At 39.9% G+C, this 27,376-nt stretch overlaps 1 protein-coding gene across 2 annotated transcripts in view; it reads right to left on the reverse strand.

Annotated features, from left to right (window-relative positions):
• Positions 1 to 27,376, reverse strand: part of HBS1L (HBS1 like translational GTPase) — a 113,012-nt gene that overhangs the window by 30,151 nt on the left and 55,485 nt on the right. For both annotated transcript variants that reach the window (XM_075924223.2, XM_075924222.2), the window contains exons 5-6: positions 9,811 to 9,919; positions 62 to 321 (exon numbers count right to left, since the gene is read on the reverse strand). In XM_075924223.2, the coding sequence (XP_075780338.2) occupies positions 62 to 321; positions 9,811 to 9,919 (369 nt within the window). The remainder of the gene's footprint in view (positions 1 to 61; positions 322 to 9,810; positions 9,920 to 27,376) is intronic.

Consider the following 27,376-nt stretch of genomic DNA (forward strand, 5'->3'; position numbering starts at 1 on the left):
TCAACAAGCACATATTTCTGGCCAAAAAATATTTGAAATAAAATAAAGAAAAAAATATTACCTATTACCACTAAATTCAGAAGCTGTTTTCCTCCTTGTCTCTTCTCCAATTCTGCTTTCACATTTATTTGTTGTTTTGTCTTGCTAGGTTTTTTCACTGGAGTAGGAACTGTAGTCTGTTCTTCTGAAATCTGAATTGTCTGGGATGAAAGAGCTGGTTTAGAGACCATCTCAATTACTCCAGAAGTGACATTGGACTCTTCAGATAATGGTCGTTTTGGGGGTGTATTAGAATTATGGCCATTCTCTTCAACAATCATACTAGGAGAAATAAAGAGAAAACCAGGATTTATAGGGAAGTAATTGAAGCCCTACAGCATCAGAGAACAAATGGAGTATCACTTTACGTACAGTCCAACCCTTCAAATTAAGAATCTCTGCTAAATAGTGAGAGTCTACTGAAATGGAAGTGATAAACAACCAGACACAAATGACAGATACAGGTTCTGAATATCCTGCCTGAAAAGCAGCGTGAACAAAAGTAAAATAAGAAAGCACCCACTGTACTATTTGAAATTCAGACAGAAGAAACCTCTTCTTCGTGGCCCCTTCTTTTGATGTTGAGAGAGTTATGAGAAGTGACTCACGAGGGCTTGTCTTTACCGTAGAATTAACCTGGACTCTTACCCGGCAGTTGTTCCTAACCAGGCTCCTGTTCATACACAAGAATCTCTCATCAAACTGGGGTGGACTACTCCTGAGGTATAGATTAAAACCTGAGTGCTGCTTATCCTTGGGCTGATAATGCACCCACTTTGCTGCATGAATGCAGGCTAAATCACTCAACCGCTAGTAGCCCTCCAATGCCTTCCCAAAAGTCAGCAGAGTTGCCATGTTTATGGAGAGCTGTATTGGGAAAGTTAGGATTAGTAATAAAAGAGAGGAGGAAAGATGATTAAGGCAATGGCCCAGGCTACAGGACATCTGCATGGTAGGTTTTTCCCACCCAGTTCTACCACGGGACTACTGCATGACCCTGGTTGCATCACTTCCTCTTTGATTCAGTTTACCATCTGTAAAATAAAGCCTATAGTCCCTAATTCACAGAGGTGTTCTGAGGATAAATTCATTAATAAGCGTTGTTCAAATATTTATGACCCTCACAGAAAAGCCAAACACAGTAAACAAAAAATAAAGACAGAAAAAATTCCCATGGTTGCTGACAGATTCAGACCAAAAAAAAACAAACAAACAAAAAAAAAACCCTATGATTCGGTATTCCTGTGTGTAAGCTACCTGGTTAACAAGGATGGGATCAATGGTAAGGCATAAGTGCACACAGCAAGATATGAATGAAAGCCCTTATTACACAATATGTATCATAGCATAATGGTCCAAATGTATCAAAGTACCAAAATTACAGTGTTTTGAACAATTACTTCAAAATATAGCATGTCAGAGACACTGGCCTTTTAAGAGAGACACCACCAATGTACCCATAATTGGGCTTAAAAGAGGAAAGAGCTGACAAAGTTAGGAGAAGGACAAGTGAGAGGTGCCTGAGGAAGAAAGGAGAAACCCAGGAGGAGGAGCAGCAGCAGCATCAAGCTGGTACAGAAAGCATTTGTGAAGAGCAAAAGGTTGATAAGGACTGGCTAGACCTGAGCTACCCTGGTGAGTTAAAGGAGAGCTTGCTCATTAGCTCTTGCAAAGAAGAGGAAAAACAACCTAGTTAAGAGAAGCTGAGCCCAACAAGAGAGTTGATAGTGATACTTTAGAGTAGATCCCAGAGCAGGGATAGAAGTCACAGGAAGGGAGGTCTGGTCAGTGGAACACTGCAGGGAATTCTGTCACAGGAAACATGACTTGGGAATGCAAGAGAATGTGGGAAAGAAGCAGGTCTTGGAATTTTAGGTAGGTGGCCTGGAGAATGGGGTCTAGGAGCTAAAGGAACTATGACTAAGTGAATACTGACTCTTGGATAGGTCATCTGGGACAGTTACCTTTGAATGGGATTGTAAAGCTGCCACATAATAAACATTTTTGATGGCCATTAAAGACCTCCATGCCCACTGCATCCCATTTAGGTGTGTGTTAGAACTTATGTGTTCATCACATTCCAACAAAATAAATCCTCCTTGTAATTTAAACTGAAGAAGCTATATTTCACTTCACGTGCTTAAAGATCTGAAAGTAGTGGGTCATCACAACATGCATTTAAAAGTAGTTTATCTACAGAAAAATACAGCAGCCATCTATCTATGCTTACTTTTACTGGAAAATATTCTAGGACCTATGCTGCTTTGGGTCCCAAAGAACCTCATTTTTTAAAAGTTACTTAAATATATATTATGTTAAGTATATACAATGCCTGTTCTGGAAATAAACCAGCACTATATTCATTTCATTCAAAAACAATGAGTAGTCCTGTGGCACCTTAGGACATGTCTACACAGGAGCGTTATTTTGGAATAACATCAGTCATTCTGAAATAACATAGTGTGCATCTACACAGCAAGCCCATTATTTCAAAATAAATTAAAGATAACAGGTTTCTTATTCCTACTTCTGTAAACCTCATCGTATGAGGAGTAAGGGAAGTCAGGGGAAGAGTGCTCTATTTTGAAATAACTGCTCTGTAGACATGCCCAAAGTTGAAATAAGCTATTTCGACTTGAGCTACGTCAATTGTGTAGCTTGAATTGCATAGTTTATATCAAGTTTAGCCCTGGCCCTTTGACACTAACAAAAATATAGATAGTACCATGAGCTTTCCTGGGCAAAACCCTCTTCTTCAGATGGGGGTTTTGCCCATAAAAGCCCATGACAATTATTTTATATATGACAATTTTATATATGACAATTATTTTCTAAGCTACCACAAGACTACTTGCTGTTTTTGAAGTTACAGACTAACACAGCTATGCCTCTGAGTCATTTCATTGAAAATCACCTTCCCCAATTCCTGTCTGTTTAGACATTTATTTCATAAAACAAAACATATCAATTTTTTACACCAAATACAAATGCAGAGAGCACTGTAGTCAGAGAGCTTTTCCTACTACTTGAACAGAAGATTTAAAATGTCAGAAATCATAAAGTAAGCCAAATCAGTTTTGACAGAAGTCATGCATTATTTCGGAGTTAAATATTTACACATTTTATTTGTACAGGTTGAACTTCTCCGATCCAGCAGCCTCAGGACCTGACTGGTTCCAAACTAGGGAATTTGCCATATCAGGCAAGGTCAGTGCTAGCCCCTCCACTCCTGACCGTCTGCCCCCCGGGGCACTAGGGCTCCCCTGTTCCGGCCTCCAAGGGTGCTATGGCTCCACAAAATCTGCTGCACTAGCAGCTGACCCTCCCCCCCCCCCACAGGACTCCCTTTGCTTAGGTCACTGCTCCATTCTTCCTGGTCTGGCAACTCTCATGGTCCAGGCCCACCGCTTTTTCCCTGTGAGTGCTTCAGCCACGGAGTCTGGATATTGCCAGACCAGGGAAGTCTGGATTATATAGGTTCAACCTCTATCATGCTTTTCCCACCAAGATTAAAACTCTCTTCTAGCCTTTCCTCTGATTTTTTTTCCCAGGTATTTATACCTCACAATTTTAGCACCCAGTGGTTTCAGACGGGGCATAAAACACTTATGCATATTCTTTATATTGTCTCAAAATTAGGTTCCTGAAGCCTTGACATTCAAAGATCTAGAGAGAAGTTCTAGCATCAGAAAAAAGGTCAAACTTGACTTTGTAGATAGTGACCCACTACCTCCCCCTTTATTGTCTGCACAATTTCCCATGAGAATTTAAAACAAAAGTTAAAAGTGAAGAAACTATATGAAACTGCAATTACAGCAACTCCAAAAGTAGAACTGAGAAGTTCTTCTGCAGATTTTCAGGCACTGTTCCAGAGATTTTTCATACTGAATCTACCCAAATATTAGAGCAAAGACAAAAAATCTAGCACAATGAACAAATACAATAATTAATTAAAAGTTATAACCTTTTTATATGCTTAACAATATGTATGGAAGTCTTAATTTCTCAGTATTACAATTCAATAAGTTACACGGTTAAATGCTGTAGGCTCCCATGGGAGCTTAACCAGTTACAAGAACCGATAAGAATCGGTTTATTGGTTACTCGGTTTAACTCTTACATTCCTAGTCACATAAGTTACCTTTATCTACAGTTCACACTCCATGGGGTAGGAGAATTTAAAAACAGAATGCTAAGTCTAGGGTGGGGGTGACTTCTCCCTTTCAAATTAGTGGGGGAAAAAAGCTTACTGTTGAAAGTTCTCCCAGAAAAAAAGTTCTGCTGCCACATGACAAAGAACCTTGCTTGACTCCCCAGATTGTCCTCCCCTGGTAAGGCAAATCTAAACGGGGACAATTAAACAAAATCTTTCAACTCCCTTCTGCATGAACTGCATGATGGGAACTGAGAAACACAGGAAAGGAAAGATTTTTATAAAGGAATATTTGGAAACTCGAGTGACACACCAGGCTCCCTTTCCCATCATTCAGCACTAGTTGCATGGGTTGGAAAAGGAGATAGAAGCACAATAGGGAAGAGAGGAAAGGAGGCGAGGAAAAAGATGGTGAGGGAAAAAGGAAGAGAAACAAAGAACAATGGAATGGAGAAGAAGTACACTGAGGAGCTCGTGCAAGATAGAAAAGGAATAAAGAAACAAGAAAAGGAAAGAAAGCATGTAAGGTAACAATCTTAAGATCTTCATTTGTGTACTTATATTTTGGTTTGGGTACGAACCTAACAGTTATATGGGGAGGGAAAATTTTGGAATTCAAGGATTAGGTTTGGAGAAGCAGAATGGAGAGTGATGGTGCAATTGGAGATGGGATAAAGGAGAAATGGGCATTGTAAAGTGTAGGGTCAGACAAATAGGTTGTGGGACCTGATTATAAACAGGGCAGGATAAATTGAATAGACTGGAAAACAGAGCAAAGGGCTCAGTTATTCTGATCCAAGTTCTCATCTTGACCCAAAATTATGTCAGGTACGATGTCGTTATTGCTAGATGAGGAAACACCACAATGACATTTTATCAAACATATGATAATACTGCTACATGAGACATCATCCTCATTAATGCATCATCATGATGTGAACAGAAGCATTAAGATGATGCATCATAGGACCAAATACTCACAGAGCTTCAGCTGAGAACCTTATAAAGGATCTCTTCCTGTAATCAAGACTGGTTTCAGGATTTGGAATCTTATAACGTGTATTTAAATTTGTCTAAATTGATCAAACTTTCCTCTAAACAGGCAAAAAGCAAAACTCTATGAAAAATGAAACGTTTCAACCACAATTGAATTAAGCTATTTCATTAATTTATTAAAGGAAAAGAAGCTTCAACAACCTCTATACTCAAAGCATTATCTAAGTGCTTATACAGTTGAGGGTTCTCTTAAATAATGCTTGCATACACCAATTTGTGACTTTTAAGTTAAATATTCTTTGTAATCTTCCAGTCATAATGGATACTAAACCTCTTTTATATAGCAAGCTCTTTTTGGGAAACCTAAATTTATTAAGGAAGCTCTCAAATTTGTTTGCCCACTCCAGATTATATTTGTACAAATTTGGTCAGCCTGGCTGAAATGATTGTCGTCACTTGCTTATATTTGCTCTGGTTTCTTTCATGAGTTCATACACAGAGAATGGCAATATTGTCTTTAGTTAGTGAAGCAGAGCAGCAGTTTGTCAAAAGAACAAACCACACTTTTCCAGGATACTCCTTCTGAAGTATCCATCAACCCCAAGAAAGAAAACCAGAACTCTATAATAGCAAGAGATATGTAGTCTAGCTGAAACAAAAAAACAGGACTATGTAGCACTTTAAAGACTAACAAGATGGTTTATTAGGTGATGAGCTTTCGTGGGCCAGACCTACTTCCTCAGATCAAATTGTGGAAGAAAATTGGCATGACCATATATACCAAAGGAGCCAATAAAAAAAATGAACACATATGAAAAGGACAAATCAAATTTCAGAACAGAAGAGGGATGGGGGGGAGGGGGAGGTAAATGTCTGTGAGCTAATGATATTAGAGGTGATAATTGGGGAAGCTATCTTTGTAATGGGTAAGGTAATTAGCCTCCTTGTGAAGACCTAGGTGTAAAGTGTCAAATTTAAGCATGAATGACAGTTCAGAGGATTCTCTTTCAAGTCTGGTGTTAAAAGGTCTTTGAGCAGGTAATCAGGTCATTGAGACAATGCCCTTTCTGGTTGAAATGTCAAGAAACTGTTTTTTCTTTGTGATCCTGTCTAATATCTGTTTTGTGTGCATTGATTCTTTGGCAAAGTGTCTGAGACGTTTGTCCAATGTACATAGCAGACGGACATTGTCAGCACATGATAGCATAAATTATATTTCTGGATGAGCAGAAGCAATTCGTAACAGCCCATAATTATCACATTTTAATAAGCTTCTTTAAAGAAAGAACGAATCATACTTTATACTAAAGTTCCAATTACAGAGTTTATGAAGGATTAATGAAATATTTATAAAATGTTTTAACATTGTACAATACTGCAGTGCACTAATGGCTATATGCACATGCTGCTCACCTCAGTAGAGTATTTTTTTAAATCTATTTATTAACCCTTTGTAAGTCATTTATAAATGGAACCTTGATAGCAAAAGTGACTAAAAAGAGGTAATGGAGGATTTTTCATAGGTATTAAATAAATTGAGTAATTCTCCCAATCTCAAATAACATACCGTTAGGCTTTCAATATTCCAGGACAAACTACTGCAAAAGAAAACAGTGTAATACAGAGACTCTAAATAGGGTTGCTTGTTTGTTTCAAGTTCAGAACTACATGTGTAACAGCTGCAAAGCAACAATAAGTTTGTAATGCAACACTAAGCTTACATCTAGACTACAAGCCTCTTTCAAAAGAGGCTTTTTCGAAAGAACCTTTTTGAAAAAGCCTCTTCCAAAGAGAGCGTCTAGACAGCAACCAGTATTTTCAAAAAAGAGAGCCACTTTTTTGAAAGAGCACCCAGGCAATCTGGATGCTCTCTTTCGAAAAAGCATGGTTTGCGTTCAATAATGCCTTTTTTTGAAAGAGCACTTTTGAAAAAAAGAGTTGTTCCTTGTAAAATGAGGTTTTCTGCAGTCGAAAAAATTGCCGTGTTAATTCAATTTAATTTTGAAAAAACATGGCAGCAGTATATATGCAGGTGACGTTTTTCTGAAAAAAGGCCACTTTTTTCGAAAAAAACCCTGTAGTCTAGACACACTCTAATATTTGGGCTGACCACTCAATGTCTAGCTGAAGGCATCACCACTAAGCACCCTAAAGACTAAACTGTCCATTTTGTATCAAGTTAGAGAAGGACACACATGTTTATTGACTGACTCTCTGAGAAGTGCTCCTTGTTTGCCAAGATGCTTCTCTCGCCTGCCAGCAAGATTCTCTTCAGATCTTACATAATAATGACCTTTCTATGACTCCACTAGACTAAAGCTCCATTATGATGGCAGCCTCCATTCAAATAATGGTAGCTTTTTGCACAGAACAAAGCATTCTAATTAGCTGCATCACTTCTATAATATTGCTATTTATTTGAAAGGAAGTCCTGCATGAGAAATTAAACCTCACTCAGAACAATGAGCATTCAAACCCAGCTGGATGACAAACAGCTGCTTTAGAGCTGAGGACTGCTATAATATAAAACTGAAGCATATACATTTCCACTTAAGGGTCACTAGAGAGGAAAAAGGAATAGAGACAGCCCTACCAAAACTACTGTTTATTCCAAGAAGAAAATAAACTACCAGCTGCCTATCCAGAATTTACTTTAGCCTCTGGATAAAGGAGAAGTCTTCCACAGTTTATCTACCTGACTTCCCCTCAAAATGAACAACATAGGAACTCAAAATATGGCTGTTGTTCAACTGATGGTACATTCATGGTCAGCTCCCAATTTTTTTTTTTTAATATGAAGAAACATTTTAATTATAACTTTTGTTGAGCACTTAAACAAGCTATTCCTACCGTCCCTACAGGAATGTTGAAAGATGGAAAGTTTTATCACTGACATCGACTTCTTCTCTTCGAAACTTTTACTCATAGCTATGAGTTTTACCACGTCCCATGCTGAACCATGGACTATAAAGGATGCCATAAGATATTCCAGAGAGGGAGGGCGATCTTCTGTCTATACTGAAGTCAACAAGTGTTTTGAAACTGATTTCCACGTGGAAAAGATTTTACCCATAGTCACTGGTTACTATAAATTGATGTATGTTACCGGTTATCTTAACTATTTCACAGATTCACCAGCAGTACTGGCAGGATTTTGAAAGGCTCAAGGAGTTACATGTTGGAGTCAGCCTTCAGCTCACAGATTATATTTTGCTCTAGGTAAATACCTAAAAATAGTCATTATAACCTGATGACTATTCAGTGGCATACAAAATTATGGTCTCTGCACATTTCACATAATTTAATACCTTATTACAAAACCACCACTGAGACTGGAATTACCCAGTAGGATAGTAGGGATGTTAAAATGAAAATTTCAGCAGTTGCATAATTACAGGCACCTACCGCATGGGACGGCAGTCAGCTCCATGGAAGCTGGGAGCTGGCTCCCACTTACTGTATCAGAGGTAGCAGCACGGAGCTGCAGTCAGCTCCCTTGGAGTTGGATCATGAGCTGCATGTAACCACTTGGGTAACCAATAAGCTCTTATACCACTAATGGACAGTATAGAAAATCCTATAATAGAAACTTTCTTGGCAGTCTTAGCAGAGATAAAAAGCACATTAAGACTCATTTCTAAAATGATCCATCCTGAACAGAGCTGTATACTCTGATCAACTATGCAGAGCAGTTTGTTCTGATGGTACTTATGTCTTTTTTCTGATTAAAGCATTTTTAAAATGCTGCTAAATCTTTTTTCTATTAAATTAATGAGTTTTACTATGGAAGAAAGCTAGTATCTCACACAATGCTCTCATAACTCAACTTCACTCTCCCTTTATTCCTGGTAAATTTCTAAAACTAAATCTTCCACTAGCTTTATTTTAAATACATTCAAGAAAGAATAGGAAATTCTATTGTAACATGACACTTAGCACAACAACTGTAAGACCCTCACTGTTAACAGTTCAGCTCTCTGAACTTAGAAATTATTTTCAGAACTGTTTTCTTAAACTGTTCCATTTTTAATCTGTGAAAAGAAAGACTACTCAACAACTTCTAATTTAAACTGCCTCTCCCAATTTTGCCCAATCACTGTATTATATTAAAAAACATACACCAAAAAATGGTCAATTTCTACCTTCCGATATCATATGCATAGTCCTCTCACTTAAATCAATGGAAGTTGTATGTGCAATGGAGGGCAGTTAGCCTGAAATGATTATTTTCCCCATAAATTACGTTCTCATATTTACGCTACATTCTTTCAATGAAAAATCAATTACAGTTTTAATGTATTGTCTCATAATTCCATTTAGAAAATGTTTAAATAAACTAGCCTCCAGAAAGATTAGCGTTAGCATTCTACGAAGAGGATGTTTAAATAATTGACTAGTTGATATCTCTACACTATTCATAGTGAAAGGATTTGTTAAACTCACAACGTGAGATGCCTTCTTCTGAAAGTAATTATGAGTCAAACAAGAAGCCAAGATGGTTAGTTTTGCAGAGTGTACACTAAAAACTCTAAAAATATATAAAAAGAAATAAACTTGCTACAGGTGCACCAGTCTGAAAGAACAACTGTTAAAGTATCTTGAATTATGAAGGGTTGATTTACCTTGGAACTTCAAATCCCATAGATTGTTTCTTTCCAGACACTGTCATTTTGGTAACTTTCGGCAGAATTTCAGAATCAATTTTGGTTGACTGGGAATCTCTTGGTTTTCCTAGTAACAGAAAAATTAAAGTATGAACTTAAAATTAGAACTAGCATTAATTAAATAGAACATTGATTAAGTTACACTCCTTATGTAATCCATTTTCTGGAAGCCCAGAAAGTGTGAATTTCACATTAAGTAAAATAAAAACATTTTAATTTTGTTTCTACAATATAATTACCCATGGGACAAACAAATGTTTTTCCAGTGAACAGCTCTATTATTTACTTTAAATTTTGTGAACTGGTCTTGCAAAACCCTAACAAACTTGCAATAAATTCCTTTGAAAGCTGTACAAAAGGGTTATTGACCTCAGAAAGAGGAGAATCTCACAATTCCCACAACCTTCTTACATCATGACTCTGATATATAGTTATTCCCAATAAACCATTAATTCTAGTTTTCGACATCAAATGAACTCTTCTTTCTTGATAAATGTTTCAGTTGTTCTGCCTGACTTTAGTAAAATGTATTAAAAGTCATTTGATCCTACTAGTCAATGGTCAGTTTTTATTGTATTTTAAGCACGATAGGTCTCTTTTCAAAACCACACAATCATATCGCTGTACAGGTTATATATAATTGTGGTCAAGGATCTTAAAGATACATTTTAGGTGAGGAAACAGAATACCGCAGACAGCTCTTTAATAGAGAGCAATCCAAAAAAGCATGCACATTTTTTAAAGATTCCACAGTTGCTCACAATATTCAATATTTAATAAGTGAGAATCTCTCTAATCAATTTTCTCCACCTGTATAATGGGGATAACAATGCTCACTTTTATTTGTAAAGCACTTAGAGAGCTATCAGTAAAATGTGCTAAGAACTAAATATTATTATACCAGCATTAATGCATATAATTTTACTGAGGAAAACTGCACATTTTACAATGTAAAAATCTTTACTCAGATATGAAAAATAAAGGGGTTTGAATTAATCCAATACACTTAGGGTATGTCTACACTAGCCCCCTAGTTCGAACTAAGGAGGCTAATGTAGGCATTCGAAGTTGCAAATGAAGCCCGGGATTTAAATACCCCGGGCTTCATTTGCATCTTCCCGGGCACCGCCATTTTTAAGTGTCCCTTAGTCCAAACTCCGTGCCTGCAGCTACACGCGGCACAGAGTAGGTAGTTCGAATTAGGATCTCTAATTCGAACTACCGGTACACCTTGTGGAACTAGAGATCCTAATTCAAACTACCTACTCAGTGCGGCAAGTAGCCGCGGGCAGAGAGTTCGGACTAAGGGACATTTAAAAATGGCGGCGCCTGGGAAAATTCAAATTAAATATTAATTTGATATTTAAATCCCGGGCTTTATTTGCAACTTCGAATGCCTACATTAGCCTCCCTAGTTCGAACTAGGGGGCTAGTGTAGACATACCCATAGAGTGGGTATAAATAAGAGAAAATAAAATAATTAAATTAAAAAAAGATAAGTCATGAAAAGTTCAGTTACTTGCAGTATATACATGAAAAGCTATTAAGTTTACAGATCCCACACAAATAGTTTGCAATTAATAAAATAAATGACACCAAGGTCAAACAAATTGTGGGGATTAAAAACTTGCCACTTTTCATGGGTCACAGACCATTGGTTGAAAGCAAAATTGTTTTTTGGTTTTGAAGCATATACACAGGTCAAATAAAGAATATCCAAAGTGAGAGTTATTAAACCTGAAAAATTACATCATTCTGATTACTATTTACTTTTTCTCTTCCCACTTGAATTCTGACATCTGTTTAGTAGCCATTTCTCCAAATGATTATTTAAATTGTATTTATTTACCCCGTTAATGCCTTAAAGGCTAAAACTTAAACCTTAAAAAATAGGATTCATAGAACACTAGAACTGGAAGGGACCTTGAGAGGTCATCAAGTCCAGTCCCCTGCCCTCACGGCAGGACCGAGTACTGTCTAGACCATCTAACCTGCTCTTAAGTCTCTCCAGACATGCAGAATCTACAACATCTCTAGGCAACTATTCCAGTGTTTAACCACCCTGGATTTTTTCTAATATCCAACCTAAACCTCCCTTGTTTCAGTTTAAGCCTACTGCTTCTTGCCCTGTCCTCAGAGGCCAAGGAGAACAATTTTTCCTTCTTCCTCCTTGTGACATCCTTTTAGATACCTAAAAACTTGCAATCATGCCAGCATTTAAACTAAAAATAATAAATTTTGGCATTTCAATACCACTGTAGTACAAGAAGCAGATTTGGAGCAAATAACGAACATACAAATGGAACTGCAGGAGGACAGTACTGAAGCAAACAACTAGATGCAACTAATAACCTAGATTACTTTTATTATTTATTAGGAATGTAACAGTATAGTCAATTAACTGATTAACTGACAAGCAAAGCTTATTAACATTATCGACTATACGCATTTAAATGCTCAGCCACAGTGGGGGGGGGGGGGACCTAATCTCACCGCAGCTCTACATTTAAAACATAGTAGGAATCAGGTGGGCAGGAGCCTGGCTCCTACCACATTTTAAATGCAGAGCTGCAGTGGGGGTAGCTCCCAGACCTGGCACGAGCCAGGACTGAGTGCTTTAAGTGCCATCCTTTATCAACTAATTGTATAGGTAAAAATTCTATTGACTACACGATTAGCAAATTACCCACTTCTTAACATCTTTATTATTTATACTGATCAGGAGCATATAACCACTGCATGCACCGTTGTTGTTTATAATATACACAGTATAGCAAATGGAGCAATACTGAACTGTGAGCCCTTTGGGTAAGGATGGTGGACATTAATGAAAATATATAAATAAAATGTTAGCAAGAAAATCTCAACTCAGTACTAACATTGCTCTCAAATTAAGGCAGGAACAAATCTCCTTGCAGTGTGCTTCGAGGCTACATAAATCTGGGCTCTACCAGATAAAGGCCAGACAAAACTCACAACAAAACTCAGTTTACCTACGTTAGGTTGATATACAACCACTTCAATAATTATGCGGTGGTTCATGTCAACACTATGGGCATGTCTACACTACAAAATTAGTTTGATTTTATTTAATTCAACTTTGAGCATCTTATTTAAAAAATGCAATTCTGCATGTCCCCATGAGTTGGCTCTGGTCAAATGAGCACTTCCTCACTGCCATGGGATGTATTGACTCAAAAAGTGATGCACTGTGGGTAGCTCTCAACCTCTGCAGCAGATTGGAATTCCGGCTTAGGGTCCCAATGCCTTATCAGATGAAAATATTGTTGTTGGTGGTTATGGATGCATATCATCAGCTTCCCAGGTCTGTGGCTCAGAACCAGCCTTGCCCTGTGCTATACTTGTCTAAGGTCCTTTATTGTCAAGCAGAATTGCTGTAACTGGCGTAGCCCTTATCCACCATGGCATATTCCATTTTGGCATTGATATCAGTGTTTCTTTCGCTGGTTCAGAGCTCTGCCTGCACAGACTGCTCCTCTCTTTCCAGTAATCAGATCCTATGTCTCACAAACGCTCCATGCTGGAGGTAGTGTGTGACTCTGGGCGGGCAAGTTCAGCTGTGCTGCCGAGCGCTCCACTCTGCTGCAACAGGAAATGAACACTCAAAAGTTCCCAGGGCTTTTATTGGTCACCTGGCTGAAAAGCTTTGGAGTTCGAAGTGCTCAAAGTGGTCACAATGGAGCCCATTATATCATCACCTGGAGGTCAGTAACTCTGCATTACAATATATTGTGATTACACTGCCCTTAATTTGAGGCACAAATGTTGCCTCAGACTTTACTCCACTCATCCAGGTGGAATAGAAGGGTCAATTTTAAAAGCCCATTAAGAGGGAGGGACTGGTCAATGAAGACACAATACAAATTCAGCCTAACACTGATTACATCAACCTAAGCTCGTAGTACAGACCAGTCCTATGCCTTCTCTGTAGCTGGTGTACATCCTCAGCAGGAGCTCTTCCCCCTGACTGCGTGGGGCACAGCTTGAGTATTCCACCTCCACCCTGAGCAGTCAGCCTCATCCCAGGACTCCACCTGAGGGTCCCATATGGGGCTTACAGCCAACAGGCAATGTAAGTTACACAGTGTCTACACAGATTCTATATCACCTTAGCTACACTGATTTAAGTGCTATACCTCTCTCGGAAGTTGCATTATTAGGTCGGTGTACTGCAAACTTATAATGGTGGGAGCAACAATTCTAGTGTAGACACTTACAGAGTTAGGTCAACATGAGGCATGAACTCTGTAGTGTAGACAAAGCCGAAAAGTGAAGAGGAAGTAAGCTCTGTCACTGAAAATGCCAGCTATATTCCCATTAGGGATGTAAAATCCCATTTAATTAGCCAGCCAACTAATCATCACGGTTAACCAATTAGCCATCATGGTTAACTGATTAAACATCATGTTTGGCTGGTTAACTGATTAAACACGGTTGGTGGGGGTCACTACACCCTCTCCCCTCCCACTGTGGCCAGAAGCTTCTGCGGCAAAGCTGGAGCACCCCCAGCCTGAGGCAGGCCCAATGGGACTGTAGCAGCCACCTGCCTACAATGGGTGGGGAGCTGGAGAATGGGTGATACTTACTGGTTAACCATTCACATTCCTATTTCCCCTCTCATTTACACAGGGATGCTGTTATCATCAGTGCCCCAACTGTCAACATCTGTTGTGTCACACACGACCCAAATCATTTAAGCACATAGCATTTAAAGGAAAAAGACAAATCTCTAAATTGCATCCTGGGAGAAAAAAAAAAAAGGGAAGCCAATGCATATTACAGAGCACAGCTGTAATCAATTCCTGAAAGCAATGCTCTTAAACAAGCAGATGCATTCTGAACCAACTAAGATGCCAAGTTTTCTTAAGGTGTAGAAATGTAGTGTAACACACCTCAATATGACAAAAGGAATAGACAACTATGGTAAGGTTCATATTTGAAAGAAAAGGATGGAGCCTTCTCACTGGGAATATGGGAAATAGCATTCTTGACAACTATTGCTACATGGATATTCAGAATCATCTGAGGATGTAGATGACCCCAGGTTGGAAACATAAACTGACACATACTCCCACAATCAAAGGAACTGCGATAACATGGTTTCACTAACTTTCATGTATTCGAATGTTACGGATGAACAAAATAAATTAGATCAGTGTTTCTCAAAATGTGCTCCGGGCTCCGCGAGACATCTCCAAGGGCTCCACAAGGTTGACAAACTGGAAACATTGATAGGTACAACACATACAATCAGTGGACCGCTGGGGCTCTGCATACATTTTTACACATGTAAAGGGCTCCGGAGCCCAAACAGTTTGAGAACTGCTGAATTAGATCATACATGAACAGAAATTGCATACATTTTTGTCAATAGTATCAAGTCCTTAAACAAAAGTTGTCAGGGCTATCACTGATAACACAAGTGAGGAAAAAAAGGCAGAATGTCACATTTTGTTCATTATATTCCTCCCATAAGGGTAAAAATGTATCCTCACATTTTAAACTGACAAAATCTTTTACATGTAGCTGTCATTGGAGACACCTTAAAGAGGCAACACTGAACTTTGTAAATTATTTGTCATATTACATATCCTGTATTTACAGCACACAGTACTTTTTCAGTTGTGAGACTGTTCCATATAATCTAATACATGTGGATTTATGCACCACCTTTCTTATGCACTGCTTTGGAAACCTAGATATTATTTTCCCTCTGCTGCCCAAAGCATCCTCACTCCAATTCACTGCAGTTTTCCACCACCTTTTCTTTATAATCCTCTATCTGGTTTTCAATTCAGATGATAATGTTCATAATATGGTCAATCTGATTTAAATTCTTTAATTAAGAATTCAAGAGATACTATCAAATGTTAAGCACACACAGATTAGTAGTGTAGCTGTGGAATTTCAAATTTAAGTTTACATAGCATGATTTGCATCTCTAATGCCAAGCAGAGGCATGTACATTTGGTATTAAAGTCGTTTCACAATAAGCAGAAAAATCTTCTTTTCACTTTCCAGAAGTATTTGTGTGCATCATAGAAAATTAAGCTGCAGATGAAAAAGAAATTTGGGAGTAGGAGCAATACACAGCCTTCAGTATTTATTTATTGGGACTGACCCAACAGTACCCATGTGATGACCAGAGACTTATCATAACACAGTGGTGGTGGTTACAGAATGGGGAAAGAATAAACCAAAAAAATAAAACTTACTTTAAAAATGTACTTTTGCTAACAAGTTTCTCATGGGAATATCATGTTCTACTCCCTAGAGTAAATTCTTGAATGCTGAAGTTAAAATAGGACAGCTTAGAGAACACAATTCAAAGTCGGGCGAGCCAGCAGAAAGGAACTCTGAGCTTTGAATGTGGAATTCTTGACCACCACAGATCAAGGCCAACTCCATCAGCATTCACAATATGTTACAAGACTCATGTCTTTCAGCAGGCATTCCTGTAGAAGCCCCCACAGAATGGCCCTGGCAATCCTCTCGAGAAGCAAACCTATAGGACAAACTACTAAGAAGTCGTTTCACAATGTGATGAAACAGTTCCAAACTAGTGGGGGGGGGGGGGGAGGGGGGAAGCAAGTTACTCGCACTGGGCAATAATGACATTTTTTCAAGATGTGTATCGCTTTGGGTGCTCCACTGTAGGTGTGTCTGTATCTATGTCTCTATTCAGAGACTGTAGATAGCAGCATTTATTCAGCCCACACATACGCCCTCCCTCCCTCATGCTCTGTCTTGAAGTTAACTAGTGCTGTGCAAGTGAACCCCCTAATTTTCTTCTCTACTGCAAAGCCCCTATTGAGAACTCCAAAGTAAAGGGGAATAGGGTGGATTGAGGCACACCTATAGACACACACTTGTTGAAGAACTATCATTACTGCACAAGGTGTGTAACTTCTTCCTTTTCTTCTTCGAGAAGGTGATTCCAGAGTAATATCCCTGAAGGAGTGTTGGGGATCTGGATGACAATACCAGATAGCCAAAGATGACATCATATGCTGATTATCTACTAATTAGTATTCTGCAAAATTATGAGCAGAAGTCCAATTCGCTGCTCTGCAAATTTATGAGATGGGAACATTTTAAAGAAATGTAACTGACATGGAAACTGATCTCGTGGCTTACTATGGATTCCATATTTTCCACAACTGAGAAGAAGTACTTAGGAGATTTCCTAATGGCCTTTATCCTGTCCAAATAAAATTCCAAGGCTCTTCTATCATTAAGTGTATGTAGTATAGTTTCCCTGTTGTCACAGTGAGGCTCTGGATAGAAGTTGAAACCTCAATGAGCCGGTTCATGTGGAAAGATGAGGTCACTAGACGGAGGAACTTTGGATGCAGCCCTTACCCACAAAATCTTAATGTCTTAATAACTCTGTTAGTCTCAAAGGTGCCACTGGTCTCCTTGTTTTTGCAGATGTAGACTAACACAGATATCCCTCCGAGATGGTCTTTAAAGAAAATTGTGAAGGGATACTATATTCAAATACAACAATGGTATCATTCAGGTGTGTCTCTCTATAAAAAATCTCTTCTTATTGTCTGTTATGTCCCTTGCTAGGTGTTAACTCAACATATATTGGGCTACAAGAGTATGTCTACACTACAACTGCAGCCTGACTTCTAGGTCCCTCCCACTTCTCCAGGTCCTAGAATCTGTGCTCAAGCCCAAACCCAATGTCTAAACAGTCTGTATAGCTCTTAGCCTGAGTCCCACAAGCCCAAGTGAGCTAGCACAAGCCAACTGCTGGTTTTAATTGTAGTGTAGGCATACCCTTGTATCCCAATATGTGATTGGTTAACATCTAGCAAGTGACATAAAAAGCATTAAAAAAGGGTCTTTAAATCTGTCAGGCACAAGAGAAAGGCAAAAGTAGTACAGGATCTCTGCTTAGTGAGCAAAGAGAGCTAATTACTGGTATCAAGAAAGCTCTGGTGTTTAATGCTTCTTTTGGTTTGCTCTTCCCTAAAAAAAATAAATGGCAACTAGATACTGAAAACAAAACAAGAGGAAAAGAATGCAAGTAAAAATTGGCAATGATCAGATTAAAGAATACTTAGGCCAGTTCTATACGAGGGGAGAAAGTCAACCTAAGATATGCAACTGCAGCTACAAGAATAGCTATGAGTCAACGTATCTTAGGTTGAATTTTTGCAGCGTCCTCCCTGTAGGAGGTTGACAGGACAAACTCTATTGCGACCAGGCCAGGTCTATATTAGGGGAGAAAAATCAACCTAAGATATGCAAACTCCAGCTATGAGAATAGTGTAGCTGGAGCTGATGTACCTTAGGTCAAATTTCTGTAGCATCCTCCCACTGCAGGAGGTCAACATGAGAAAGTCTCCTGGCAACTTCCCTTATTCTCCGTGACCCGGTGGAGTACTGGAGTCGACAGAGTTGTCATCAGTAGTCGATTCAGAAGGATTTTACTAAACCCACTAAATCGCTATATTGAACCCCAGAAGATCAATCTCCATGGTGCTGATCTCAGGGTAAGTGAAGACAATCCCTTAGCTAAGTTAGATGTATTTAAATCAGCAGAGCTTTGTGAAATTTGTCCTGCAATACTTATGGAACTAGCTGAAGCAATCTCAGAACCATTAACAGTTTTCTTTAAGAACTTGTGGAGGACAAATGAGAAACCAGAACACTGGAGAAGGACAAACATAATTCCTATCTTTAAAAGGAGAAACAAAGAGGACCTTTAAAATTATGTACCAGTCAATTTAACTTAAATAGCTGGAAAGATATCGAAACAAATTAAACCATCAATTTCTACGTACAGGGAGAATATTAGGTTTATACGAAATAGCCAGCATGGATGTGTCAAAAACCTAATTTCCTTCTTTGGTGTGGTTACTGGTCTTGTGGATGTGGGGAAGTAGATGATGTGACATATCTTGAATTTAGTAAGGCTTTTTTTATAGTCCCACGTGACTCTAATAAGCAAAATATGGAAATGTTGTCTAGATTACATTACTATGAAGTGGGTGAGAAGCTAGATGAAAGACTGTTAAAAGATAATGAGTTACCAATGGTTCACTGTCAAGCCAGGAGAGCAAATCTAATCAGGTTCAATATGGGTCAATCCTGGTTCCAGTACTATTTGATATCTCATTAAGGACTTGATAATGGAATGGAGAAGGTGCTTACATATTTTGTAGATGATACCAAATGGGGAAGAATCAAGTTCAAAATGATCTTGACAAACTGAAGAACAGGCCTCAATTCAGCAAGATGAAATTCAGTATATGCAAGTGCAAAGTACTTCACTTAGGAAGGGAAAAAAATCAAATGCACAGCTACAAAATGGGAAATAACCGCCTGGTCAGCTGCTAGTAGTGCTGAAAAGCATCTAGGTGTTACAATGGGTCACAAACTGAATGTAAGTCAACATCATACAGCTACAAAATAGGCTAATATTCTGAGGTGCAGTAACAGAAATATATTAAAGACATGGGAGGTAAATATTTCACTCTACTCAACACAGGTGAGGGCTCAGTTGGAGTACTGTGTCCAAGTCTGAGTACCACACTTTGGGAAAGATGTGGACAAATGGAAAATTGAGTCCTGAGGAGATAGACAAATATGATAAAAGATTTTGAAAACCTGAACTATGAAGAACAGTTAAAAGTTGTTAAAAAGACAACTGAGGACAGACCAAGCAACAGTCTTCCAGTATGTTAAACGGCTGCTACAAACAGGATGGTAACCAATTGTTCTCCAGGTCCATTGAGAACTGGACCAGACGTAATGGGCTTAAATTGCAGCAAGGGAGATTTAGGTTAGATATTAAGAAAAAAATTAAACTATAACAGCAGTTAAGCTCTGAAATAGAATTCAATAAGCATTTGTGGAATTCTCATTACTAGACATTTTTTAAAAACAGGATGAACAAACACCTGCAAGCTATACTAGAGTTTTATGAAGTCTGCCTTGGCACAGGGAGCTGGACTTGACTTTTCAAGCTCCTCTCCAACCCTACATTTCTATTACATAATATTAAATGTATAGAGCCTGCTTTGGTAAAAATATTAGCGTGGGGCACAATAGACCAGAATTCTATCCTGCCAAAGCTCAGCCTGGCAAAAGGGACATGTGGAATATCAAGGAACTAGTTAGGAGTCAGGACTCATTATCAGGGCCTGCCCCAGCCCTGATGGGAGCAAAGAAGCCTAACAGCAGAGGATACAGACACAAGAGCTTGGTATACAGGCAGTCCCCGAGTTACGCAGATCCGACTTATGTCGGATCCGCAGTTATGAACGGGGCCCACTCCCTGGTCTCCAGCAGACCAGGGAGAGGAAGCAAAACGGCGGAACACGCGGGCAGCGGACAGCCCAGACGCGTCTAGGCTGTCCGCTGCCCACGTGTTCCGCCGCTTTGCTCCACGTCACCCTGGTCTGCAGACCAGGGGCACGGGGAGCAAAGCAGAGCAAAGCCGCGGAGCCCGAGGGCAGCAGGGCAGTCACGGCGCGTCTGGGCTGTCCCGCTGCCCCCGTGCTCCGTGGCTTTGCTCCGGACGCCTGTGGTACAGCAGCTGGGGCGCTGCCGGTTGGTCCCGTAGCGCCGCTCTGGGCGCTACTGGACCAACCCGGCAGCACCCCAGCTGCTCTGCCCCAGGCGTCCTGATTCAGCCACTGCTGGTCAGTTACAGCAGCGGCTGAATCAGGACGCCTGGGGCAGAGCAGCTTGGGTGCTGCTGGGTTGGTCCAGTAGCGCCGAGGAGCGGCGGCGCTACTGGACCAACCCAGCAGCACCCCAGCTGCTCTGTCCCAGGCGTCCCCAAGTCAGCCGCTGCTGAAACTGACCAGTGGCTGACTACAGGAAGCCCGAGGCAGAGTTGCTCTGCCCCAGGCTTCCTGGAATCAGTCGCTGATCAGTTTCAGAAGCAGCTGACTTGGGGATGCCTGGGGTTCTTAAGTTGAATCTGTATGTAAGTCAGAACTGGCATCCAGATTCAGCCACTGTTGAAACTGATCAGTTTCAGCAGCGGCTGAATCTGGACGCCAGTTCCGACTTACATACAGATTCAACTTAAGAACAAACCTACAGTCCCTATCTTGTACGTAACCCGGGGACTGCCTGTACTATTTGTATCAGCAAGAGAATTCCCCTCCAACAAGGCAATTCTTTGCTGGATACTGACAGCAAGATTACAGCCTCTTTACTCTGCTGCATCAGTTCAAAGGCTCTGCAAAACAGCAGAGAATTTTACTTGTTTCAATGGCACTTGAAAACTTTAGTCACATTCACTCAAACTTAACACTGCTGTACAGAACAAAAACTAGAAAATGAAGGTAACATTTTCAGAGCCACTTCAGTAACTTTGGAACTTATGTTCCATTTTCAAATGTGTCTTAAGCTCTTAAGCACTTATAGCCAATGGGACACAGATTCACGAGGTTTACAGACTCAGTCAGAAAAGGCTTTCCTTGTCGACCGATCCCCGTCTAGACTGCCGCTTTTTGCCAGCAAAGTGCCACATCGGCAAAAAGTAGTGGCCATTTCTATTCAAATGAAGCACAGGATATTTAAATCCCTGCTTCATTTGCAATAATGATGTGCCTAATCTACATTCCTCTGTCGGCAGACGGGTGAAGTTTAGACACACCTTAAGTGTCTAAGTGAGTTCTGAAAACAAGACAAGTGCTTCTATAAACCTTATATTGATCTCTCTCTCTCTGCTGAGATTACCAAATTCAGAGGCAGTTACTATGGTGGACACTTGTGCACTAAACTCCGCATCCATTTCATAGGTTCGTAGGATCATAGATTCATATATTTGCAAATTCCAAGACCAGAAGGTACCATTATGACCTTCTAATCTGACAAAGGCCGTGTCCAGACTCAGGGGTTTTTTCGGGAAAAGTAGCCTTTTCCTGAAAAAACTTCCCCTGCGTCCAGACTCAAGCCGCGTTCTTTCGAAATTATTTCGAAAGAACGCGGCTTTTCTTTCGATGGCGGTAAACCTCGTTTCACGAGGAAGAACGCCTTCTTTCGAAAGTTCCTCCTTCGAAAGAAGGCGTTCTTCAATGTAAAGAGGCCGTCTTCGAAAGAGAGCATCCAGACTCGCTGGGTGCTCTCTTTCAAAAAAGCGGATTTCTCTTTCGAAAGATCCGCCTGCAGTCTAGACGCGATCTTTTGAAAGAGGCTCTTTCGAAAGATGCTTTCGAAAGAGCCTCTTTCGAAAGAAGCCTGCAGTCTAGACATAGCCAAAGTGTAGGCCACAGAACTTCCACAAAATGAATCAGTGTTTTTATTGAAAAATATTCATCTTGATTTGAAAACTGTCAGTGATTACTAGAATCCTCCCTGCCACTAAATGAATTTAGATTCAAATAGACTACATACAGATGATGCAAAAGTGATTATTGGAATAGATGCAGAGACCAAGAGCTGCATGAGATATTTTCAACATATACTGATTTCTTGGTATAGTTTACAGCTTTGCTAATAGCAGCCATTTACCACTAAATACTTATTTAAGCCTAAAATTAAAAGCCCACATATATACCGTCCCATTATCTTATAAATACATTACTGTATCTCCAGTCTAGATAAATTATGTATTTCCAATCTTTAGAAAAAACATGAAAAAAACTAATATTAATTTAAGACTAGTGCTAGGTAATCAAACATTCAACAATTCAGACAATGCAGAGTTATGTTAAAACTGAGCCTTAATTCTGTTTATGTTGGACATAAAATATAATCTTTATATTACTATAAATGATTTGTCAAATATAAAGTAGAATTTCTTACAGATTTAGCCCTGGTCTACACTGGGCCATTATTTCAAAACATATGGAGCATCCACACTACCAAGCCCGTTATTTCAAAATTTGGGGCTGGTTATTTATAAATAACTCCAGCTTTCCACAAGTAATAATGCTTATTTTGAAATAGTTAGCAGGACTGTGGACGCTCAACTGCTCTATTTCAAAATAACTACTCCCCAGAGTCATTCAAACTAATTACTCCTCTGTCCTTTATGGAGCTCTAAGTTGAGATAGCATATCCACATTAAGGGAGTCTGCCACAGACTAATTCTGAGGCTTCCCTGTGGTGTGGACATGCTATTTCAATAGTTATTTCCAGAGTTACTATTTTGAAGTAAATTATTTTGAAATAGTTTCCTAGCACAGACATACCCTTAGAAAAAAGTCTATAATATATGGTTTGACATCTTAATAACTTCTATAAAACATGCCACATTTGAAAAAAAATGTAATAGCTTTTAATTTATGATCATTTAAAAGCTAGTAAGAGCTAAATGATTTAATTGATTTAAAAAAATTCTAAAGCCATGAATCATTTCAGCTTTAAATCAGTCTTCCTTGTAGGTTCTGAGTATGTCAGTTAAGTTGGAAGGTGAGAAAAGAGAGTCTTATTTTTAAGGCATGGAATTGAGAACCAGGTATTTTGCCTTTCATAAACCGGAACATGCCTCCTGCAAGGTGGTTTACAGGAGCTGTCGAAAAAGGCTTTCTTTCTCTACAGATCCCCTCTAGACTGCTGCTTTTTGCCGACAAAGTGCTGAGTCGGCAAAACGCATTTGCCATTTTTACGCAAATTAGGCATGGATATTTAAATCCCTGCCTCATTTGCAATGTCAACCTGCCTAATCTGCATCCCTCTGCCTACAGAGGGATGCAATCGAGACATACCCCTAGAGTGCTGTCAAATCAGAAATCTTATTAAACTATTTAGATCATGGGTTCCCAAACTAGGGGGCATGCCCCGCTTGGGGGGGGAGGGACGTGAAGAAATTCCAGGGGGGGGGCGTTAGGCTATCCAACCCCTTTCCCCCCCGCCCGGTCAATCTCCCCTCCAAGTTTTGCTGCTATTTTTGTTTTTTTGTCCCCAGTCAGTTCTTTTCTTTTTTTCTTCCTCAACAAGTTTCACAGCTGGGTTTTTTTGGGGGGGAGGAGGGCGGGGGAAGGAATGAGGGTTTCTCAAAAAATCAAAAAGGGGGCGTGATGCCAAAAAGTTTGGGAACCAATGATTTAGATAAAGCATGCCATATAACCATCAATGTCAATTACCTATTTTACTGGGATACATTGAGGTCCACCTAGAAATGTGTATAGTGTTCTGTAAGTACAAGGTATTGAGACCAGTCAGTGATGATCTTGGGAATAGAGCTCAAAAGCTCAGTCATGTATTCTTTATGCCTCATGACAAAGGGCTCATCTCCACTATGGGGAGAATCAACACTGCAGTGATTGATCCACCAGTAGTTGATTTTAGCCTGTCTAGTAAAGACCAACTAATCTGACTGCCAATCACTCTCCTGTTGACTCCACCAGAATGAGATGAGCAACAGGAGTTGCTGACCCCACAGCATAGGCCCTGTGATAAGTAGATCTAAGCTATGTCGATTTGAGTTACACTACTAACATAACTTAAACTGTGTTGCTTAGATTGACCTGCGCTTGTAGTGTATACCTGCCCTCAAAATGAGACCACTATTACCTCATTCTCAGATTTTAAAATGTCCCTTCCAGACTTCCTAAAGCATTTGCAAGGTTTGCAAAACCTAAATCTTTAAAAGGTTACATTCTGCTGAAATATGTTTTACAATGTCCTCATCGCCAGAAGGCACTTTTGACTAAGCAAGACAACTTGAAAGCAATGTCCAATGAACATGAGAAACAAGTACCAGATGGAACAAATAGGATGTGGATTTTAGGTAAATACCCAAAGTAGTAAAAGACTATAGAAAAGGAAAATTTAAAAACATGAAATGTAACAGATTTTTCTATACTTGTCAATGGCATCAGCAGCTAGCTCAAATTTCACACTATCAATATATTTAGTGTAAAACTCTGCTTTTCTAAAAAAGCTGTTTTTTCTACAATATTAACTTACACAAATTCATAATTAAGCCATTTTAGTAAAAGAGTGACAACACTGCAACTGAACACAAAATTTATGCATCAAGTACTTCCAAGGTATAGCTACTGCTACTGAACATCTGTAACAGACAAATTTAAAAATTTTAAACTATGGCCAAAAAAAGGCAGCATAAGTCGGTCCTACAATATTGATTCAGCTACTCAAAGAGTGTTATTGAAAACAATTCCTCAAATAAGAACACTGAGTTTTGGTTTTCTGTTTAAAAGAAAGGTTATTTCCTAAATACAAACCACAGTCAGGGGTTTTCCAGGTAACTTAAAGCTTATTACAACTATTATCTTCTCTGTAATGTTTCAGTCAGTGAATCTATGAAAATATTTTTTTTTATTTTTTTTTTCAATGAAACTACCAGTGGGCACTTTCAGTGAAAAATGCTAAACACATAATTTTGCTTGTGCCTGAATACAGGACTATTTAATTTCAGTAGTGGTAAGGTTCTGATTCAAAAGGTGATAAAGGAGGGCACTGAAAATAAATTCATGAATATTGTTAGGATTAGTTTGAATTATCAGAACACACAGCAATGCAAACAGTATCCAATTTGAATTCAACACATCACTCCTAGCAACAACTTATGTTTCGAACAGCTCATTACACAGTGCAGTATTATAAGCAGAGCCAAAAGTATCCCTTACTATCAAGATTGCCCAACATTTCCAGGTACATTACCCTACTTTCAGTTGCTTATAACTTTGCCAAATTTCATTTGTTTAGTCAATAACTTTCCATGCCAGGTATCTTCCAGAAAGACCACTGTTGCTGAACAGGACAGCCCCAGCACAGAGGTTGCCAGTGGCTGGAAGCAGAGTCACCAGAAGAGCAGCAAAGCCCATAAGGCACCATAGCCCGCATCCGGCTGGGCTGGGAAGACAGTGGGGGCGTCTGAACCCATGGGAAGGCAACAGAGCTTGCAGTGAGCCGGGAAGCTGGCAGGGTGCTGGAGTCCATGGGTGGGGCAGCCACCAAGCCCACAGATGGTGTGGCCAGGAAGCCAACAGGGCATCCAAAGTTAGCAATTCAGAGGAAGAAAGAGCTGCAGAGCCCACAGTTGGTGGGGCTGTGAGCACCTGCAAGGCTGCCACCAGAAATTGCAGGACTGCTGTAGCCAGGGAACCAACGGCAGTGATGCCAGGTAGCTGGAGAGAGGAGCCTATCAGAGAGGCTGGCAGCCCCTCACCAACCAGCCTCCTCTGGTTTGGACAACTCCCTTGTCCTGAGACTGGTCAGGTCCCAAAGAAGCTGCAGTGAAAAATGCATTTTGCCTGTGTTAAAAAGATCCCAGCAATCTTATCTAAAAAGTCCTAGTAAAGCTAAAAAGCTGTATACTGCAAAGCCCACTGTGTGGGGCAGCAGCCAACTCCCCAGGAGCTGGTAAGTGCAGGAAGCTGGCTTTTAAACCAGCTTCCTGGGAGTAGGGCGGCAGCCTGTGTGTAACTGTTCATGGTAATCAGCAAGCACGGGCTTATTGGTTAACCATTTAAATTGTTATCCTGTTACATCTCTAGTTTGCATATGCTCAGTACAGATTTAGATTTTAGCAGCACAATGCCCCAGTTTCCATCTGCACTGAACATGCCCCAACCTGAAGCTGTAACTGCTGTTCTGAGCTGCTGTGCACCTCACCATACTTGGTCCAGGTACCTAAGTTGAGAGCGGGAAGACTGTCTTTCCTGTGCTCTCAATGATCCTCTCTGCTGGACTCTCAGTGTGGAGAAGAAAAGTGCATAATTCAAATGCAGAGGAGAGAAGTGGCAAACCTACAGAGGGGAGTAGATTAGGACAAGAATCTGGGGTAGGAGAGGGAACTGGGACTGGAAATTAGCAGGGGGGAGACTATGATAAGAGGCTGGAGGAATGAAGAGAAGGGGATTCATTAAGACTGGATGCAGAAGAGCTGGGGGCTAACAGTAGTAAGGCTAGGGAGGTGACTAGAGGCCAGGGTGAGGGAGAGAGAGATTGGATGAGGAGCTGGAATTGGAGAACTGACCAAGCAAGGAGATTAAACAAGGAGCTAAGGCTGGAACTGGGATGGGAAGTATGGAGGTATGAGCATAAGAGGGCCAGATAAATCTGAACAGCAGAGACTGGAATTGGCTAAGTGAAGAGAAAGGACTGGCATGAAGACACAAGAGTGGACATCAGACAGGAGAGGGACAAGCCTCAGAGGGATAGCCATATTAGTCTGTATCTGTTGTTTTTGCAAGACTGGGACAGTCAGCTTCGAGGGGACGGGACTGATGGGATCAGACTTGAGGGAAATCAGTAGAAGGACTAGACATGCCCTTCCACCACCTGTGTAGAATCCAGGATTCCAGAATCCCACCATTCCTCTGCTGTCAACAAACCCCCGTGAAACCCACTGGCAAATTGTGTTTCATCCTTCTCAAGTGATGGATAGATTACAATTTATCACTGGTAACCATTGCTCTGTCAGCTTAAGCAATAGAGATCTATGATAAACCTAATAATTCCAACTCTGTCAATGACCCATGCAAATGTCAAAGTAAAGGTACATAATGAAATTTGTTTTTTTCAGTTTGATTTTTTTTTTTAAATCAAGGAAATT

This window comes from Pelodiscus sinensis, chromosome 3 (assembly GCF_052426305.1).
Source record: "Pelodiscus sinensis isolate ZL-2025 chromosome 3, ASM5242630v1, whole genome shotgun sequence".
Lineage (NCBI taxonomy): Eukaryota > Metazoa > Chordata > Testudines > Trionychidae > Pelodiscus > Pelodiscus sinensis.